Source organism: Cajanus cajan, chromosome 11 (assembly GCF_000230855.2).
Source record: "Cajanus cajan strain Asha chromosome 11, NIPB_CcT2T_4, whole genome shotgun sequence".
Lineage (NCBI taxonomy): Eukaryota > Viridiplantae > Streptophyta > Magnoliopsida > Fabales > Fabaceae > Cajanus > Cajanus cajan.
In genome coordinates this window covers 9,305,464-9,327,848 of record NC_138527.1, presented here as the reverse complement: position 1 = coordinate 9,327,848, position 22,385 = coordinate 9,305,464, and the positions used below count along the sequence as shown (strand labels likewise).

General features: G+C 32.5%; 1 protein-coding gene across 1 annotated transcript; it reads right to left on the bottom strand.

Annotated features, from left to right (window-relative positions):
• Positions 1 to 185: 185 nt before the first annotated feature.
• On the bottom strand, positions 186 to 6,259 carry LOC109794358 (heparanase-like protein 2). The gene is made up of 9 exons (XM_083066679.1): positions 4,579 to 6,259; positions 4,433 to 4,469; positions 3,997 to 4,177; positions 3,718 to 3,875; positions 3,349 to 3,582; positions 3,021 to 3,210; positions 2,799 to 2,924; positions 2,488 to 2,587; positions 186 to 2,214 (listed from the first exon to the last, which is right to left on the bottom strand). The coding sequence occupies exons 1-9, from the start codon at positions 4,780 to 4,782 to the stop codon at positions 1,888 to 1,890; spliced, it is 1,557 nt and encodes a 518-aa protein (XP_082922805.1). The 5' UTR covers positions 4,783 to 6,259; the 3' UTR covers positions 186 to 1,887.
• Between the last annotated feature and the right edge of the window lie 16,126 nt (positions 6,260 to 22,385).

Sequence of the window (22,385 nt, the reverse complement as noted above, 5' to 3'; positions counted from 1 at the left end):
ATTTTATTGGTGCTAAATGCATATGCATTATGAGGTCCATGTCAATTGAATCATATGTATATGTATACAAGTGAATTTATGTGACGAATTATATTGGTTATATGATTTATTTATTATTAGTTGAATTGTATTTTGTTGTATCAATATCTTTTTCTGTAATCTGTTATGATATATATTTTTACTTTTTTATTATGTTCGGTTATCCAATTATATTCTACCTCGTGAGCCAGGTGAGATGTTTCTCACTCTCCTTGTTTTGTGTTATCTCTATTATATGTTCTTGTAAGTGATTTACATCATGAGGTTAAGGATGTTGTTGGTGTGACCTGGTCCTTGTAGTTGGGTTTCTGCTCTGATACGATGTGATATCGGGACGTAGAGAGAGATTATCTTCTTTTGTCAAGTTTTAAGATAATTGTTTGTTTTGTTGTAGTGGATTTAATTGAGATTTCAGTTGGTTTTGTTTGGTTAAAAATGTGATACCTTCTATGTTGAACACGTTAGATTTTATTTATGAAAGAGTCTTGTATTCAGTTTTATTTATTCGCGAGATAGAAGGTGTCACAAAAATGAAATCAAGAAATAGAAAATAGAAAATTTTAGCAGCTAAATCTTTGTCTACTTTTTTCCTTCATCGTCATTGCTGGCTATTTAGATTTTTTTTCAAAAAAATAAGACTCTCTTCTTTCATCTCACTCTACCTGAGTGCATGTTAATGAACATAATAATGCTTGAGTATTCCCTCTTATGTGAATTTATTAATTTTATTTTAAACTCTAAATTTTAATAATAACAATTTAAACTAATTATTTTTTATCATGCAAATTCAAAAAACACATGCACGAGTATTGAAAAATAGATTTGTTGACTTATTTAAATTTGCGTTTACTGGCTTATTTAACGTAGATAACGTAAGATAGGATATTAAATAGGCTAATAGGTCATACCATGCTTTTAAAAGAGTCAGGCTAGGCTTATAAAAAAAGTCTATGACAAATAATAGACCAAACTTGGGCTTTAATTTAATAAACTTGGTGTTTGCCTGCCTTGCTTGTCCTGGCCTTTTCTTATCCCCAATTTCATGTGCTTTTACGGTTTAGAATGACACGTAAGAAAATACCTAACCCTTATTTTTTTGTTTTTAATAAGCTTTTAGGTTAATTGGTCACATAGTCCAACCCAATAGTCTTTTTATCCTCTATAGCCTTTTTTATTTTATTTAATAAATATTTTAATTATGTTACTAACCCAATTAATTTAATTAATTACGTTAGAAACTATAATTATTTTATCAAGAAATATTTTATTTATTTTGTGAAAAATGGGAATTTACTTTTAGCAGGCATTTCAACATTATTTTTTAATTGAATTTAAAAAAAAACTAATTTATTTTTCTCTATAATATTCTAAATCTTTAATAAAACCTCTCAAATAATATAATACAACAGTTATATAAATTGCATAATCATTCTAATAAATCAACTACGGATTGGTCAATAAAATTTAGAATACAAATTAGTTACCAACATTGTTGATTAATATTATGTGGACGTGATGAAACAGTAAAGTTCTAAATATGTACAAATTGTTGTCTTGTATGTTGCTAATTAACATTTTGTGCTTATTATCCACATGCTGGTGCATTGAAGTTCTTGGTATATACAAATATAAATGTGTAATCATTCTAATAAATCAACTACGAATTTTTCATTAAAATTTTATTAATGTTCTAGTAATTAGAATTAGAAATAGTTTCCCACACTAACATTTTAATATTTTATTGTCATATTGCAGATTGATATCATGTGTATGTGTTGGAACAATGAAACTATAGATATGTATAAATTCTTGTATTGTAAGTTTCTAATTAACAGTTTGTACTTGCTATCAACATGTTGGTGCATTGAAGCTCTTGGTATAGACAAATACAATTGAGTCAGGGTCTGCTTTGATTGGAGAAGAAGCATCAACCAACCGTGGTTTCATTTCTGGTATGTCTAGTGAATTTGTCAATTGTAGTGGAGTTCCATTCAATAATACCACATCACTTCGAATGTTTCCATCTTTGGGTGTCAGATGGTATTCTTCCCTAGTAGTCGTTGGTACTTTTCCTGGTATCGTCTCCAAGACGGGATCCAAATTCATGTCATCAACGAGGGATACATTGAAAGTAGTGGAATTGGACATGTTTATGAGTAGCACAGTGATTCCAGGCTGAGAGTAAGGAAAGCAACTAGTAGTGATTAATTAGAAAGAGAAATAAGATTAAGAACAAATGGCACACATTGTCTTTAGACGTTATAGAAACTTGTTTGATTTAATCTATATAATTACTTTTTCCCAAATAATTGTAACACTTTATGATATGCTAATTATTTTTCTATAGAATGGTGTTGTTAACCTCTATATGAATAGTTTTTTTTTGTGAAGACAAAATAAGGGGAGAAAAAAAAGAAAAAAAAGACATTTTGAGATAAATGAGCTTACCCCTTTCTTTGAGCAATGAGCGTATGCACGCAAAAATGGTGATCCTTCGTGGGAAACCGAAAGCACTTTGCTTCCCATAAGTCGATGCCATAAAAGCGCTCTAATTGATCAAAATACGTTTTGATTAGAATGACATGTGAATCCATAATTAAGTCTTGATCACTTAGGTTGTTTGATAAATTTTTGTAGAATATTAACTTAGAAATATAACAGATAAAGAATGTTGGTTGTGCATGCTAGGGTAAGTTTTAAATGAATTAGACATTCATTAGTAGCGAGTGCCTCTCCCACACAAATGAAACATGACTTACCCATAATAATCCGGGTTAGGAATGAAGCTTGTTGTGTTTAGCAAACCATAGTTTCCTCCAACTAGAGTTTGTCTACAATAAACCTTGTGGTTTAAGGTTGATGTCATGCCCAACTGGTCCAAGTACCTATTTATATTAAGTTAAGAGATCTTAACATATATAGTTGCGGAATTTTGAAAAAGAAACAAAAAAGAACTCAATTCATTGGCATATTAGACCGACCAAAACCCATTAACAAAAGTGTGAGACACATCTTTGCTACCACTGTTATAGGCTCCACCAGCTTCCCCAACCCATGGTGCTGCCCATGGTGTGAATTCCTTGACTGCTTGAGCAACATTTTTGAAAGTTTCAGCAACTTGACTCAAGAAATATGGGTCTTGAATCTTGTTGATAACATCCTTGTCAACACCTTAATTTATTTGGAATAAATATTGTTAGAAGCAAAACAATCACTAAGAGCTAAGTAGTAAAGTGCATGCTATTGCTATTGACAAAAAAGAAAAAACAATATAAATATATCTACATACACTCACACACACATACATACCGGCACCAAGGTTGTAAATGTGGTGGGTCACTCCATCAACCACGCCAGGCCCAACATTTAGTAAGAAGCTTTGAAACCATTCCTTACCATAGAAACCACCGGGGCCTAACACTTTAGGCCTTCTAGAAGCATCTGGGTATAGTAGATTAACTATACGTCTGAGCATAGTGATGTCTTTAGCATATTGAACACTGTCTACTCTGGCTCCTATTCCCTCAGCACATAGCTCATTTCCTATTAAGCATCATAAATCATAATGCACATGGGATCAATCGGAGAAAATAAAAAAAATAACATACGTAGAGATATATATGCATGTAATTCAAATATCGAAGGTTGAATGAAAATTAATTGAAGATTTAATTTAGCTACCCAATTCATAAGAATCTATTTTGTATCCTTTTGATATTGTGTACTTCATGAGACTTATGGCATTTTTTGGATTCCAGTTTCCAACCCAGTTCAACTTGTCTTGTATGGAATTTTTCTTTCCAGTGAGAGCATTCAACCCAAAAATTAATTTCACTCTGCAAAATACGCAAATAAAGAAAACAAAAAAAATGCATGTCAGAATTGAATGTAGCACGCTACTAACATATATCATAGTACCTCGTGCTGAAAAAATAATGGTAAAAACTAAACAAGTACCCAGTTTTGTTAAAAAACTCATGTACTTCATCCCATCTCATTCTGGGAAGGCATGCTGTGCTGAAACCAAAAAGACCACCTTCTCTCTTCTTGAAATGAGGGCATTTCTTTTGCTTCCCAAATTGGTAAACAATCTGATCTTCCACTGAACCTCCTAATCTGATCCTCAAGGGATTAAATGCTGCAAAATTTTGGAATGATAGGTAATGTGAAATTCATAGACTAATATTGTCTACACATGATCATATGATATATGCTGTAGACATTTGACAATTAAAATGTCACATCTTGCCTCCACTGAACTAAAGAACGAGGATGACCAAAAATGATGGATACAAAAGCAAACAACCTAGAAGGGCCAACAATACTTTTTCTTGTAAGTTTTTTTTCTTTTTAAAATGATCATACGATTAGACCTGAGAAAAATAGAACCTACCCTTGATTGCATTTGATAGAACTTTGTTACTCAAGTCCTGCAAAAGTTGCAACAACAAACACATGGGAAACTAGTTATATTCTTTTTCTATTGAAATTATGTACGATGAAAATATACATGGTGCATTGGTGCCTAATGGTAAATACCAAATTCAGAATGCCCGTTTGTCCCCAGGGACAATCGTTGTAGTTGCACTTATTAGCAGGCCACCAGTCCAAAGTTGCACAAACAAAATTATTATCTGTCGTAGCAATGGATGTGACCCCATTCACTATGAGTTTCACATATTCTGCTGAAGATAAGGAAAATAATAAAAGAGTAGCATAACATAGAGTTATTTTCACATACATTATGAAAAGTGATTGAAAAGAAACTATGGAAAACCACACCAAGTCTTCAAGATTTATGCAAATTTTATATTCTTGCTACTTGCCAATATTAGTCGACCTAATTACTTCTTTTACGCAAGTTATTAGCTGTTTTTGCTTGTCTTCAATACTTTTAAGGATCATGTATCTAGTCATTAGTTTTTTAGAAATTCAATCATTTTGTTCTTTAATCTACCTGTATTTTTGTTTGCCACAGTATTCCCATATCAATTTTGTCTTTTACACGAAACCTTTTTCATTATCAAAAGTCAAATTTCAGTTTGACATATGTCACGTGAGACTTTATTGGCAAAAATTGTTGGCTAATAGTTGATTTTTTCAATAACAGTTTTTCTCATATATATGTTCTGGAATACTTTAGGATAAGCCCGATGAGTTACCTTCCTTGAAAAAATAGTCACTTAAAGAGTCAACTAATTTAAGGGTTTTAATTTTTGTTACTAGCTTGCTTAATTATTACTATTTTTTGACACTGCTTAATTATTATGTTGACAAATTAAACTTGCTGCCTAAAATCAAATCATATATGAAATATGAATTTTAGGATAGTTGTTACAATAACATTAAAAAAACTCATCATACATACACATATAGTAATATGTGATTGAACACACAAGCATAAAAACTTTTAATTATTGCCTTATTAAATTTTAATTAAATTCGTTGTTCTCTCTTACAACACGTTTCTCTCAAAGAAATTAATTTCTATGTTGATGATGTAAATATTAGTTTTTACACCGTGACCCAACCCGCATTAGAATCATAAGTGGTATGTTGATTGACATGTATAATAATCAACCTAAAAGTCATATTTAATTTATCATCAATTCTAATTATTTGGCATTGTAATTTTCTTTTTCGATCAATTTGTTTCATACATTAAATAAAACAAATACTAACAAATGCTTTAGATATTGCAAAATGAAATAATTAAGAGCAAACACAAAATACTTGTGAGATGGGAATAAAATCATTGAAACCAATTATAAATAATTTTAGATATGTTTAAAAATTTTCACATTAGAACTACAATATAAACATTTTTCATATTAGGATATATTTTAATGATGAAATTTGAATGTTTAGAAAAGAAGTTTAGAAAATTGTCATTTATATATTATTTTATTTTCAAATTAAAATTAGTGTGCATATGATTTTTAAATTAGAATTGATTACAAGTTTTGATCTATAATAATTATATAAAAACAACATTTATTATTCCCCCAAAGTGTATTATCTTTCCATTTCATTTTTTATTTATGGGTTGTCTCTCTATATTTTTAAATTTTGTACATATTTGCTGAGTTTTTAAATTGTACAACTATTTTTGTCACATTCCATTTCTTCTTTCTTATTATCCCATGTGTGGTAAACCATCTCTATTTTTATGTTGTTATCCTCATGATATATATACACATGTGTTAGTATATAGGTGACTATAAAGATCCGGCCTTTACAATTTCTTATTCATTGTCTTGTTGTGTTATATTTAGATTGATCTTTTACACTTTTTGAATGTTGAAGAATTTTTGCTTTTGCACTCTTGACATTCTTTAGGATTATATTTCAGCTTTAGAGTTTCCTTTGAAGTCTTCTCCTAGATAGAGAGATTTGAGAATAAATAAAAGAATTTTCCTCAACATAAAAATGCATGAAGTCGGATAAATGAATTAAATAAATAAGATTAAACAAATAACAAAAAAATTAATGTCTAGTTCCTATTAGAAAAATACAATCACCGAGTCTAGGCACTTAACGGTTGAATTCACAGGGTGAATCGTAGGGGATTTCTCCATAGCAACTCCAACCTCCTTCAAGTTTCTTCCATGAAACCAAAAATCAAACATCAAGAAGATTGGGAGGGTGAGGCGTGCCACTCTCAAGGGAAAGATAAGCAAGAATGATGTTCTTACCATAAGGAGAATGTCAATGATGAAAGAAGTTAAGGAGAAATTTCCCTTTTAAATATTTAGTATTTTTATTCGTTGTATTGTTATGTTATATTTAGATTGACCATTTGCACTTTTTGAATGGTGTATTAGTAGAAAATGAGGTGTAGAAGCAAACATGCAAAAAGCGTGACTAGTGTGTGGAACATGTGACTTGGTTGGCTTGTGTGAACTTATAAGAGAGACAATCCTACGAGGGAGTGGAGGTCCACTACTTGAAGAAAATTATCCACTCTCTCATGGCCCAAACACGCCCAATAGGCACATCTCTGAAACAATAGTTGAACCCCTTTTGAAATACTAAATACACTCCTAGAGGGAAAATCACAAGGAATTAAATTTAGAAACAATTTGATCCAAAAATAAAAGAAAATATATACAAACAAATATTTCCAAAGAGAAAATGGACTACTCAAAGTAACCGAAAGCTCAAAATGAGCTTGACCCTTCTTCCTTCAAGTATACCCCACTCTTCTTGGCTTCATTTGCATTTGAACCCTGGGCATAATTAAATCATTCCACTACAATTCAAATGTTTTACATTCTCGGTTGAAACTATAACACCCAAGTTTTCTAAAACTATTAATAGTATATTTTGATTAATTAAAGGATTTAATGAGATATTTTATAGGCTTTTAATAATTATGAGCATTTTAATTAAATAATAAATAATTGAAAATATTGTTTTGCATACTATTTATTAGAGAAATGTGTATGATATTTTGTAATAATAAGTATTTAGAGAAAAACTCGTTTTTGCTAAGAATATTGGTATATTTTATTTTAATTATAATGGTACGAGGAGAAATGTATTTATTTTATGTATTATATATTTGTTAATTATTAATTATTATTTTTTGTTAGGGGTGTGCATAGTTTGGTTTTTTAAAAAAACCGCACCAAACTGCATTACACCATTTTAATAAAATAAACTGGTTTATAAATTATGTAAACCACTTTAATAAACCAGTTTAAAACTGAATTACTTTAATAAACAAGTTTATAATCGGTTTAAAACCAGTTTCATAATAAAACCAGTTTTTGAACCGGTTTGAAGAAATAAACCACAAACTATTACACACACATGAATTCCATCCCGAAAGGCATAACTTTGGGAAGTTCACATCAAAAGCAGCCATAATAGCAATTGTGGATGAACAAACAAACGCTGCAGAGCTTGATAGTCCAGAACCTGTAAAAAAGATGCCCTTTTTCCTTTTAATTTAAAGCCATCAACAGACAAATTGTAATCTCTAATAGAAAACCAGAGATAATGATCAACATTCACTTGGAGGTAAACTACAGATTGCATTATCAATTAATACTGAATTAAACAACAATTCTACACTCTTTCTTTTTCATCCAAAAAACAAAACCACTGTATCTATTATATTATTCAACGCTCCTTCATTCATACATAGCATATCGTTTCAAATTTTACAGTACAGATTGTAAATATATCATTAAAATAAAATTGCAAGCACTCTTTTTTATAAAGTAACCAGAACGCGCACTAGTCTAGGACCAGGACTAATAGTTTGAATGACCAATACTCTGCATCATCTTGGCAGCGTTAAGCAAGGTTCATTAAGGAGAACAAACACAAAGCACATACATCTAACTGAGCTAGCCATTATACCTCAGAATAAAACGAGGAAACGACAAGAGAAATATGAAATAAACTCACCCACAAATAAAATAATGGCCCCATTTGTGATTCTTCAAGTCGATTTCCTGCATGAAAAACACAGCCAATGAATATCAACAAAACAGAACAATTTTATTGACAAAAAATGAATAGCAAACAAACATTCTTAGAAGATATGTGTTATTAATACATCAATTTACACACCAATATTTTATATTTTTCTCTCTTTCTCTTGATCGTAAAATTTGTTATACGAATAAATAATAATAGTAACAATAATCCTCTTCTTAAAGCTGTTTTAAGCTTCACATTATTATACAGTGCTTGACCAAAAGGATTCGAGGATCCACCTGGAGAGGATCAGCATGATAAGTGCAAACAGAATATTTTCCACCATTCACGTTAGCGATCTTAAGAACCTTTTCAGACTCGTTTCTCCGAATGGCCATGATTGTGTCTTGCCGAATAGCCATAGGCAACACCGAATAACCTTCATAATCAATGTGCTCCCCGATCAAGTTCACTCTCCCTGCACCGCAAAACACCTTACAACAATCACACATCCATACAATAGCATACACGTGCCGACAATAACACATTCAATTACTAGGTGAAATAGTTAATTCCGTTCGAAACCCGCATCAAACCCACTACCTCCACTGGCCATCTATCAAAAGCGTGGCTGAGCAATGAAATGTGGTTTATTTGTTGTGCGTATGCGAGATAGAGTGAGTGAGAGGGTTGTTCCGCTTTCCGGTTTTAGTGAACCAAAGCTTTTTAAAAAAATAAGTTCAATTTTTTAGTTTTATTTTAAAAATTAAAACCGGTTCAATTTATTATAATTGGTTCTGGTTTTTTTTAAATAGTTTGGTTTGGTTTTAAATTCAATGTGGTTTTTTTGGTTTTTTTGAACAGCCCTATTTTTTGTTATAATTATTTGGGTTGGGAGAAATATGTTTATTTGATATATTATTTATTTATAAGTGTTAATATTTGATGGAAAGGAAATGAGAACTATGGTTCAAGTATTTTTACTGAAGAGTTAAGTGTGAGTTAAGTTTGTAAAAAGTAGGTTATGAGAGTTATTTTATTTACGCTTTTCATTTTTCATATTATGCATATGCTCATAGGAAGGAGATCCATACCTCATACGAGAACACCCCGGAGATCAATGTCCTTCATCAACCGTTCATCGAGGTAAAGGGGAGTGCGTAATCTCCCTTTGGACATGGGATAATTGCGAGGTAGTGAGATTGGACCCCAATCTCTTTTCTGTTGAATGCATTGTACGAGGGGGAAACTCAATTTGTATGAGTTCCTTTGTCTTCTATATGATTCTTCATTGCTTTAATTGATGCTATTTATTTTTAATTTTGTGTATTGAACTAATCTTGTGGCTCTTGAATTGTTCGTGAGTTCCTATTGTGACACCCTTACTACCCCAACACATATAAATAAATCTTGTAATTAACTAAAGAATAAAATATTCAACAATGGTAAAAAAGGTTCACATAAAACCTTCATAAATAACTAAAATAATTAAAAATGAAATTTAGAAAGTAAAACTTGAGAGTTTACAAATTGTTTTCAAAAGAGAAGGTATAACTCTAAATAAATATAAAAATTTATCCTAGAATCCTTTGTCCCGATGTCATAATATCAGAGCACATCCATAACTCAATGGTTGGCATTCTAGATGCCACTAAAAGTCGGATCTTCTTCACCTAAAACATCCACAAATTATACGGTGAGAAAAGAAAACATCTATATGGAAAGCACACAAGAAAAAAAGCACAACATAATCCATCATAACTCCTTACTGAATGAAATATTCACAAGAATTTATATATATCATAATTTATCAATCATTCATCATCTTCACATCTCAATTACATCAATCCATCACAATCCACACAAATCTTACAATTAACACTATGCCAAGGCCACGCCACATCTGACACAAGTGATACGAGTTAATTGCCTCATTCATCCCACACCATGCCAAGGGCACGCTCATCCTCATAGCATCACTTACCCAAGGTGTAACACCCCAATTTTCAAAAAGGTTATTATTATTATTATTAGATGGTATTTGGTCATAATTATTTTAATAATTATAGAGGAATATTATTTTGTACGTTTTAAATAATTATTATTTTGGATAATTATTTTGTACGTATTAAATAAGTATTTTTATTAGCATTTTTAAATAAATATATATATGTTTTAAGAGAAGGTTGATTTTATATGATATTTTGTTATTGAAATTATATTATTATATTTAGGGTCAGAAATATATTATTATTATAGAGAAAAAATATTTTATAATATACATGTATTTATTTTATTTAATTATTTTGAGGAAAATTAGAAGTGGGTTAGAAGAGAAGGAAAATGGGTTGGGTTGACCCAGTTCAATGGATTAATTTTAAGAAAGGAGTCAGGTGGTATTAACCCTATCTGCCTCATTTGCGTTCTGAAGGGTTAGGGAAAAAAAGAGGAGAAACAAAGAGCTCTAAGGAAGAGTACTCAGGAACGATCTTAGATCACACCAAGACCATTCATCTTCTGCTCATCCAGGTACGGGGGAGATGGGTTTCTTCATATGTGAATATAGGGGTGTTCGGGTAGTGAGGGCAATCCCTAAGTCCCTCAAGGAACTCTATTTAAAATTCTGAACGATTATCTGTGCAATCGATGTTCTAAATTCTTAATTCATTTGGAAGGACTTATTTCTTGAATTGTCTTTGAATTCCATTGGGGCTTTCTTGTTAATTCTTTATCCTTAAATTTGATGACTTGAATTTTATGTGTTAAGAAGAGTTTAGATTTTTTTTTGTAAAACCAATGGAAACCAATTTTTGAGGCTTGAGATGTGTATGGATTGATTTGGAACGTATGAAGAATATAAATGGAGTTAAACTGAACCAACGGGGTGTAGAAGTAGTGAAAATTGGTAAAAACCTTGTTGAAACTCGTAAAACGCAGGTTTAATTTCACAGAGGGGAGTCTGGGCAGAGATTTGGGCGCTCAGCGCCAATTTTGGGCGTCGGGCGTCGGGACCCCGACATACGTTTGTAATTTTGCGATATCTTTCTGTGTAGTTATCCAAATCGAGTTCGGTTTGTTTTGTTAGCAACTAGACATCTGGGGCTACCATTTAGACACAAGAATCGTGTAAAAATATTAATATTTGATCACGTTATGTGAGTTGCAATTTGAGTCTTCCAATCTGTGTGCGAACCACAACATCAATTTTTGTTAGCCCTGAATGGTAACCTAAACGACTTTATTAGGATTTGTGTTCTTCATGAACGTTGTAGATATTGATGTTAGGATTCTAATGGAGTTGGGATCACTTAGAAAGGATATGTATATCTCGAGTTATGGTTAAATTATTAACTGAATGTCATAGATATTGTGATATGTGTGAAGAATTATGTGAAATTTGTGGTCTATGATGTTGATAACTTAATGATAGGTACCTAGCATGTGAGGATGATATTGCATGGATTGTTATTGACATGTGATGATGTTATATAATGGAGATGCATTAATTATGAGTTACGTGGGATGCATGAGTTGCATGAGACTTATGAGTTGCGTGTGGTGCTTGAGAAGCCAGACGTGGCTATATTGCATTGGACCCTGGGCCCAGAGAGGGGTTGAGACAGGGGGGACCATGACGGGAGGCATTCCATGCGTGGGCCGTTGGGTGTTTAACTGCGCAACTCACTGGCCACAGAGGGTTTAACGGTGGGTGGATTGCCTTTGCACGGGCCGCTGGGTGTTTAACCGTGCAACATACCGGCCCTGGGAGGGTGTGAAAACGGTATGCCCGCATTGGCAACAACTAAGGGAATTGACGAGGTACGCCCATTGTGCGGAGTGCCAAGTTGAGACTCTTAGGAGAGGAGATGTGTATGAGCATATAGTGAGCATGTGTATGAAAGCTTGTATGATTGAAAAAAAATGATGTTTGGTAATTATATGAGATGTATTTGTTGTTTATAGTTAATGATGATATTTTGGTGCACGGTGTGGGGTGGGAATTGGGTAGCTCTATGTTCATATATGATGTTATCTATCTCTCACCGTCCTGTTTTTATGTGGTTTTCTTTTAGGTGAAGATGAAGGCACTCATAGTGTTGAGTTCTAAATGGAAAGGGTTCTGCTCTGATAGGATGTGACATTGGGGCATGAATTTAGGATGCTTTAGTTATGAATTGTTATTTGTCGTTTGAGGAGACTTATTTTTAGGAGTTTTATATTCACCTTATATTTGTAAATTCTGGATCCCTTTCATTTTTCTTTAGAGACCTTGATAATTTTCTTTTAAGAGTAAAACTTTATTATTATTATTATTATTATTATTTCTATTTATTTCAAGACTTGTGAACCTATGAGTTTTTATTAAAATATGTGGACCCTTCTTGATATTATATTTATTGAATTATTCTTATTGTTGTTACTTATCTATTATGGGGTAGAAGGGTTTAGTGGTATCAGAGCAGGTCGATCCAATCGGCCGTGAGTTATGAGTCTACTATGCTTGTTTGGTAGATGAATGATGGAATATGTTTTGCTTTATGATGAGGATAATGATGATGATGATGATGTTTCCTTTGTGTTGTTAGTGTTGTGCTTACACTTATATTGTTTTCTCAGAATTTGGCTGAAAGACATGATATAGCTTAGTTGAGGCTATTCATGATTGCTTATTTGTTTTGATACTTCTTGCTTACGTAAGAAGTAGTGGTTGAGTGGTATCGCTCGTATTGCAAGCATATGTGCCAGTAGTAGTGGACGAAGCCTTGCTAATCAACTAGAAATTATTGGGACCTTAGATTTGGGTGAGACATTGATTTGTCGAGAGTTTACGGTTAATGGAGTTTCTAGAATCTATAGTTGTAGCGATTGAATCCAAGGAGGTTGTATATGAGAATTGGAGTTCTGGTATCCTTGATGAGAGATTGAAATGTTGGTAATTCCCTTGAGTGTTGGTGTTGGCATGTTTACCGTTTATGGTTTAGGTAGCATGTGAGTTTTATTTTCTAAGTCTGTTGTGCTAAATATGTGAGTTGTTTTGTTTAGGATTGTAGTGGGAAGCTTGAATATGAAGTTGAGGTGTGAGTTTGGAAGGGTTGATGTATTTTTGTGGCCTTAGATATATTGATATACTATTGCTGTTTGGTGTAGAGGATATTTTCGCTGCAGTTTTGTTGTGCCATTATGACTACCATATTGACAGATTTAGATTTTATGATCTTCATAAAAGTTGTAGCCTTAGACGTTATCTTTCCAATGGAATTGGAATCAGGTAAAACGGAGGTCTAGAACTCCAGTTATAGATACTTTGGTGATCAAAGGTCTAGCTGTAAGCGCCGAATATATCTGCTGCGGTTTTTGAAATTTTTAGCTAAGAAGAGGATCTTTTAGAATTTTATGTCTTCATAAGAGTTTTAACTTATTCTCTTAGATTTCTTTTGAGATAGGTTTGAGATCATTTGGATGAGTATAACTCTCTAGGTATCATTTTCTTTGATCATTGTTGAAGGGATATGTATGGTGTCATGATATTTTTGAATCGTTAGACAATGCAAGGATAAAAATTGATTTTTGTCATGATTCTAAGATGTTAGGTGGATTGAGAGGTTGTTTAAGATTGTATGATGTTATGTGGTAAAGTTGATTCATGCTTTATGGTGTAAACGATGATTGATTCGTATATGCTTAGGGATAGTATATATGAAGATTTTAAAGTAGGTATTCTAATATGATTTGATATGCATGTATGTATATATGAGGATAGATGACTTTATGGATCAATTAGTGGATGTTTGTGTATTAATGAGATTGATCTTAGGATGTGATATCACCATATTAAGAGTTAAGTGTGAAGATATATCCAAGATAAATTTAGGATAGATTATCTAAGTATGATTTTTGACTGTATGAGATGAGTGTTCTAGGCCATGTAATTTTCTTGCGGAGGTATAACGTAGATCTATCTAAGATAGAAGTTGTGCTTAAGTGAGAGATACATGAGTCTATTAGCGAGGTTATGAGTTTCTTGGATTAGCTCATTGTTGTTGGATATTTATTGAGTAACTTTCTAAGATAGCATTACCTTTGAACATATTGAGTAAGAAGAGTGTTATTTTTGTGTGAGATAGTAAGTGTGATAGTAGTTTCCAAATTCTTAAGGAAAGATCGACTAGTGCGCTAGTGTGAGCATTGGCCGATCTTAGTAAGTCTTTTGTGATATATAGTTATGCTTCTAAAGATATGTTTGGGAGGAGTATTGTGACAAGAAGGAAAGGTAGTAGGTTATGATTTTAGGCAATTGAAAATTCATGAGAGGAATTTTCTTATCTATGACCTTGAGTTAGTAGCTTTAATATTTATACAAAGATTTGGAGACATTATGTATATGATTCTAAGCTTGAAGTATTTTTTGATCGTTAGAGCCTTAATTATCTGTTGACTGAGTAGTTAATTATGTGACTAAAGAGACAGTTTAATTTCTAGAGGACTAATATTTCAAACTTAGTTGTTAATTGAGTAAAGCTATTGTGGTGACCGATGTTTTGTGTAGGAAACCTTTATATTTATCTTCTCTTATGATTAGAGAGATGAATCCTTTTGGCTCAAATTAGAGATTTAAGTTTGGCTTATAAGGTTACTCTTAGTAGTGTGAGACTAAGTATGACTTGAGTAACGAATGGATTGTTGAAGGAAATTGGAGAAGCACAATTTTGGTGACAAGATATGAGGCTATAGGATAAGGTGATGGATAAGAGTTTGACTTGGGTGTAGATGGAGTGGTGAAATTAGAGATCTGATATGTATACCTAGTGAACTTACGCTTAGGTGCTTAATCTTTAGAGATGATCATAGAAGTAAAACCAATGTTGTAGCAGATGCCTTGATTATGATAACCTCTGGTATATCGTTTATGATGATTTAAGGGTTGGATTTGATTGAAGAATTTAGAGACTTATGCTTTGTGTGTGAGATTATCCTTAGGAGCATTGAATTGATTATGTTGAAAGTGACTAGTGAATTAATGGATGAGATTAGAGAAGCCTAGGAGTTAGAGCCTTTCTTAGAGAACCAAGTGGAAAAGATTGGTAGGAGTGTAGATAATTTTTTTGAGTAGAATCGATGTTATTTTGAGGTGCAAGAACAAATTTGGGTGCTTAGTAACCTTCAATTAAGAAAGATGATTTTAGAGGAAGGACATTCATTTAGGAGCTACTGAGATGTATCGAGACCTTAAGAGGATGTATCAGAGTGGTGCAGCAGAAGCATGGTGGCCTAAGGTGAAGAGAGGAGTAGAGAAATTGTATGCTCGTGTTTAGTATGCAAGAAGTCTTTTGGAATTTTGTAGCACTTAGACGTCCCATTTTGGAACTGTAATGGTGAGTGGATAGACCTTAATTATAGGTTTGTCTGAGATACTTAAGAGATCGATTCTATTTGTGTTTTAGTGGATAGACTCGCCAAGTTTACTTGTTTTACCTTTAGATATCCTTTGGTGAAATTGATAGAGTTGTACATCAATAAGGTAGTGAGGTTGCACAAGGATTAGAAAGTAAGAAGAGAGAAGTCTACCATTACAAAAATTTCGGGGACGAAATTTCTTAAAGGAGGGGAGTATTGTAACACCCCAATTTTCAAAAAGGTTATTATTATTATTATTAGATGGTATTTGGTCATAATTATTTTAATAATTATAGAGGAATATTATTTTGTACGTTTTAAATAATTATTATTTTGGATAATTATTTTGTACGTATTAAATAAGTATTTTTATTAGCATTTTTAAATAAATATTTATATGTTTTAAGAGAAGGTTGATTTTATATGATATTTTGTTATTGAAATTATATTATTATATTTAGGGTCAGAAATATATTATTATTATAGAGAAAAAATATTTTATAATATACATGTATTTATTTTATTTAATTATTTTGAGAAAAATTAGAAGTGGGTTAGAAGAGGGTTAGAAGAGAAGGAAAATGGGTTGGGTTGACCCAGTCCAATGGATTAATTTTAAGAAAGGAGTCAGGTGGTGTTAACCCTATCTGCCTCATTTGCGTTCTGAAGGGTTAGGGAAAAAAAGAGGAGAAACAAAGAGCTCTAAGGAAGAGTACTCAGGAACGATCTTAGATCACACCATGACCATTCATCTTCTGCTCATCCAGGTACGGGGGAGATGGGTTTCTTCATATGTGAATATAAGGGTGTTCGGATAGTGAGGGCAATCCCTAAGTCCCTCAAGGAACTCTATTTAAAATTCTGAACGATTATCTGTGCAATCGATGTTCTAAATTCTTAATTCATTTGGAAGAACTTATTTCTTGAATTGTCTTTGAATTCCATTGGGGTTTTCTTGTTAATTCTTTATCCTTAAATTTGATGACTTGAATTTTTTGTGTTAAGAAGAGTTTGGATTTTTTTTTGTAAAACCAATGGAAACCAATTTTTGAGGCTTGAGATGTGTATGGATTGATTTGGAACGTCTGAAGAATATAAATGGAGTTAAACTGAACCAACGGGGTGTAGAAGTAGTGAAAATTGGTAAAAACCTTGTTGAAACTCGTAAAACGCAGGTTTAATTTCACAGAGGGGAGTCTGGGCAGAGATTTGGGCGCTCAGCGCCAGTTTTGGGCGTCTGGCGTCGGGACCCCGACATACGTTTGTAATTTTGCGATATCCTTCTGTGTAGTTATCCAAATCGAGTGCCGTTTGTTTTGTTAGACACTAGACATCTGGGGCTACCATTTAGACACAAGAATCGTGTAAAAATATTAATATTTGATCAAGTTATGTGAGTTGCAATTTGAGCCTTCCAATCTGTGAGCGAACCACAACATCAATATTTGTGAGCCCTGAATGGTAACATAAACGACTTTATTAGGATTTGTGTTCTTCATGAAAGTTGTAGATATTGATGTTAGGATTCTAATGGAGTTGGTATCACTTAGAAAGGATATGTATATCTCTAGTTATGGTTAAATTATTAACTGAATGTCATAGATATTGTGATGTGTGTGAAGAATTATGTGAAATTTGTGGTCTATGATGTTGATAACTTAATGATAGGTACCTAGCATGTGAGGATGATATTGCATGGATTGTTATTGACATGTGATGATGTTATATAATGGAGATGCATTAATTATGAGTTACGTGGGATGCATGAGTTGCATGAGACTTATGAGTTGCGTGTGGTGCTTGAGAAGCCAGACGTGGCTATATTGCATTGGACCCTGGGCCCAGAGAGGGGTTGAGACAGTGGGGACCATGACGGGAGGCATTCCATGCGTGGGCCGTTGGGTGTTTAACTGCGCAACTCACTGGCCACAGAGGGTTTAACGGTGGGTGGATTGCCTTTGCACGGGCCGCTGGGTGTTTAACCGTGCAACATACCGGCCCTGGGAGGGTGTGAGAACGGTATGCCCGCATTGGCAACAACTAAGGGAATTGACGAGGTACGCCCATTGTGCGGAGTGCCAAGTTGAGACTCTTAGGAGAGGAGATGTGTATGAGCATATAGTGAGCATGTGTATGAAAGCTTGTATGATTGAAAAAAAATGATGTTTGGTAATTATATGAGATGTATTTGTTGTTTATAGTTAATGATGATATTTTGGTGCACGGTGTGGGGTGGGAATTGGGTAGCTCTATGTTCATATACGATGTTATTTATCTCTCACCGTCCTGTTTTTATGTGGTTTTCTTTTAGGTGAAGATGAAGGCACTCATAGTGTTGAGTTCTAAATGGAAAGGGTTCTGCTCTGATAGGATGTGACATTGGGACATGAATTTATGATGCTTTAGTTATGAATTGTTATTTGTCGTTTGAGGAGACTTATTTTTAGGAGTTTTATATTCACCTTATATTTGTAAATTCTGGATCCCTTTCATTTTTCTTTAGAGACCTTGATAATTTTCTTTTAAGAGTAAAACTTTATTATTATTATTATTATTATTTCTATTTATTTCAAGACTTGTGAACCTATGAGTTTTTATTAAAATATGTGGACCCTTCTTGATGTTATATTTATTGAATTATTCTTATTGTTGTTACTTATCTATTATGGGGTAGAAGGGTGTCACACAAGGTTCGTCTCATCCCTGTTCATTAGTGTGAGGAACCACAGTCACATTCCAATCCACACAAGTCTTGCAATTAACCCTATGACAGGGCTGCCATATTTGACATAAGTGATGCGTGTTAATTGTCTCACTCATCCCACACTATGCTAGGGGCACGCTCGTCCTTGAAGCATCACTACTCAAGGTTCGTCTCATCCCTGGTCATTAGTGTGAGGTACCACAATCACAATCATAATCATATCCACACAACACCTCATCTCATATCTCAATTCCATATTACATACACAATTCCATATCACATACACAACGGATAAATCCAAAAAAAATAAGGGTTTACACACCCCTAATGCAATTCACATCTAGATCATCAATTCTTATAAATTAACATAATAATAACATTCATAAATTAATAAAATAATCAATAGAATTATCAATTTAATATAATTTAACATAAACGGTAAAACCCACAATTATTCTAAAACCTAGCTCACATGCACTTTTCTACAATTTCGTTCTCTCTCCCAAATCGTTATTCTTACAAATTAAATATATATTTCTAATCCTCAACACATACAGAATCTAATGGTATCATTAATTCCTCAAACAGAAATAATCTAATTTTTCCAAAACCTAACTTACAGGCACTTTTCTATAATTTCGTTCTCTCTCCCAGAGCATCATTTTTACAAATAAATCATATATTCGTAATCCTAAATACATACAGAATCACATAAGACCAATAATTCTCCAAACAGAAATAATTATAAAATTACTCATAATCATAAGGGACTCTTCCTCTACCCAATTCCCTCATGTAACTCATGTAACTCTACATATAAATAATCCCCTTTTCCCCCGTACCTGGATAAACAGCAGTTGAAACCAAAACAGAGATCTCTTGATCTCCTCCTCTAAGTGCCCCTCAATCTTCAGAGAGTGTAGAAGGGAAAGAAGAGAATGTAGAAGAAAGAAGTCAGAACTAAAAGAATTCAGAACTGAAAAATATGATTTTAGGAGTGCGAGAGCACTCAATTTATAGGCATCAGGATTCGCGAAACGGCCCGTTTCAAATCCGAAACGGCTCGTTTCAAATCCGGAACGGCCCGTTCTGAAATCTCACGTCATGTGTAAAATTCACATCCAGAACGGCCCCTTCTGGGGTTTGCATTAAAACTCTCAACGGTCATATTTTGAAACGGCCCGTTCTCAAATAAGGTTCAAAGGCCATTTCTGAAGTCTGGAACGGCCCGTTCCCAACTAAGAATCATAGACAAATTTTATGGTTTTGAACGGGCCGTTCCAAATCCGGAACGGCCCGTTCCGGCTCCCAAAAGTAGGTCTATTTAGTAATTTGGAATGGCCTGTTCCGTGCTACTAAACCACCTTAATTGGGCTCTTGACCTAGTGGAAATTGGGTTGTTACACCTATGGGAACCCTAAGAATGCATTTTTGGTGATTGAATGAAAAGTTTAATAACTATGTAATTATGTGCATTATATGTCATGTTTGAACTATACATATAATTTATTTCATGTAATTTAAATTGTTTGAGAACTTGTGAATGCATGTAGTTCCTATAAGTAACCATTGCTTATAGAGAAAAGTGAAGATTGATGTTATATGCTCGAATATATGAAATTAAGGTTGGATTTGAGTAATTGAGGGTATAATAAACTAATATTAGGCTTTAATTTATGTTTTTACCTATTGGAAATGAGAAGAGAGTTTGGGTATTAGTTGTGCCTTGTTCTGAATTCTTGTATGATTATACTTTGATATTGATGGGATTTCTTTGTGTGTGATTAATAAAATTGAGTTTTTGGTGTTGGGTTAGAAATTAGATATTTGGGCTATAGTTTAGACTCAAGAATCATCTAAAAATGTTAAGGAATGATCGAGTTATGTGAGTTAAAAGATGAACCTCATATTCTGTAGGCGAAATGTAACATGTGTATATTATAAGCCTTTAGAGTAGACATGCATGAAATAATTAGGATTTCTAATCTACATGAAAGTTGTATACTTGGATATAAGCTTTCAAATACCATTGGAATAACTCAAAAAGGAGGTCTAGAACTCGAGTTATGTTCAAGTTAGTGAGAGGAGGTCAGGCTGTCAGATTTAGGTTGAAATGTTGAGATTTTGTAATTTTTAAAAATAGTTGATGGTAGAACTAGCTCTTAATATAAGCATAGAAGTTGTGCAAAATTGCCTTATATTTCAAGGAACTTTAATATCAAATTGATACCATATGTATGTCTGTAGATAAGGTGTTTAGACAACACAATGTCATAGAAGATTAAGTTATGAAAATATAGTGTGTGAAAGACGATAATGAATAACTTTACTGTTTAGGTGTTTCATCTTATGAATAATTTGAGGTACCTATAACAATATTTAGGAAAGGGAAATCATGAAAGAGAATAATTGTGAATATTTATGATGTGATTTGATTGTTAATGACTTGAGGTGTATCGAGCTAATGTATGTAAATATGTGTTTGAAATGTGAACTTATGACTCTTGTGTGATACAATGTATTATGTGTTGGTTATCTTGTCCAAGGAATGATTCTTGTACTAATTGTTTGAGATGATTGAATATGAAATGTGAAGTTATGACAATTGAATGTTGTAAATGAAATGTGTACAACAAATCATTAAACAATAAATTGTTTGAGTATTTATATCGATATCTTGATAAAGTGAATGAGGTTTTTCCTTTGTATATAGATGAGGCTATTGTGAAAGTAAATTGACATGCATTTATGATGCATATTATTATAATATGATAATGTTGTGAGTCCTGTTCGACATGCATCGTACGCTTAATTGAGACTTAGCCTTCGGGTGGTGGCCTTCTGTAACACCCCAGTTTTCAATAAAGTTATTATTATTATTATAATAATTATTATTATTATTATATGATATTTGGTCATAATTATTTTAATAATTATAGAAGAATATTATTTTGTACGTTTTAAATAATTATTGTTTTGGACAATTATTTTGTACGTATTAAATAAGTATTTTTTATTAGCATATTTAAATAAATATTTATATGTTTTAAGAGAAGGTTGATTTTATATGTTATTTTGTTATTGAAATTATATTATTATATTTGGCTAAAACACTAATTTGGTCCCTTATAATAATTGTTTGTTTCAATTTAGTCCCACTTTTATTTTTGGTTTCAATTTGGTCCCAAACTAATTAATTGGTTTCAATTTGGTCCCTTAAAATTAATTGGTTTCAATTTGGGACTTCCGTCCAAATTATTTAAACGGAGTTAACTTTTGTCCACGTGGATGCCACGTAGATGCATACGTGGATACCACGTGGATGCTATGTGGATGCCACGTGGATGACAATTTTTTTTAAAATACCTGGACCCAGAACGGCCCGTTCTGAAACCGGAACGGGCCGTTCTGGTTTCTTTTTTGGTGTATGAATTTTGCATTCAGAACGGCCCGTTCCAAATGCAAAATTAACACACAAAAAGTGAAACCAGAACGGCCCGTTCCGGTTTCAGAACGGGCCGTTCCGGTTTTAACTTTTTTTTAAAAAATATAATATATTAATAATTTTACAAAATATATATTATTAATTATATTTTAATTATGTTGTTATATCTAATAAAATAAATATTTTAATAAAATAAGTAATTTTAAAATTTTTACCATAAAAAAATACTTTTCAAAATTATTACATTTTTTAATAAAATTAATAAAGAATATCATAACATTACGATTTTAGTTTCTCCCATTAAAAATTAATAATTTTAATATATATATATATATATATATATATATATATATATATTGTGGAAAAATATAA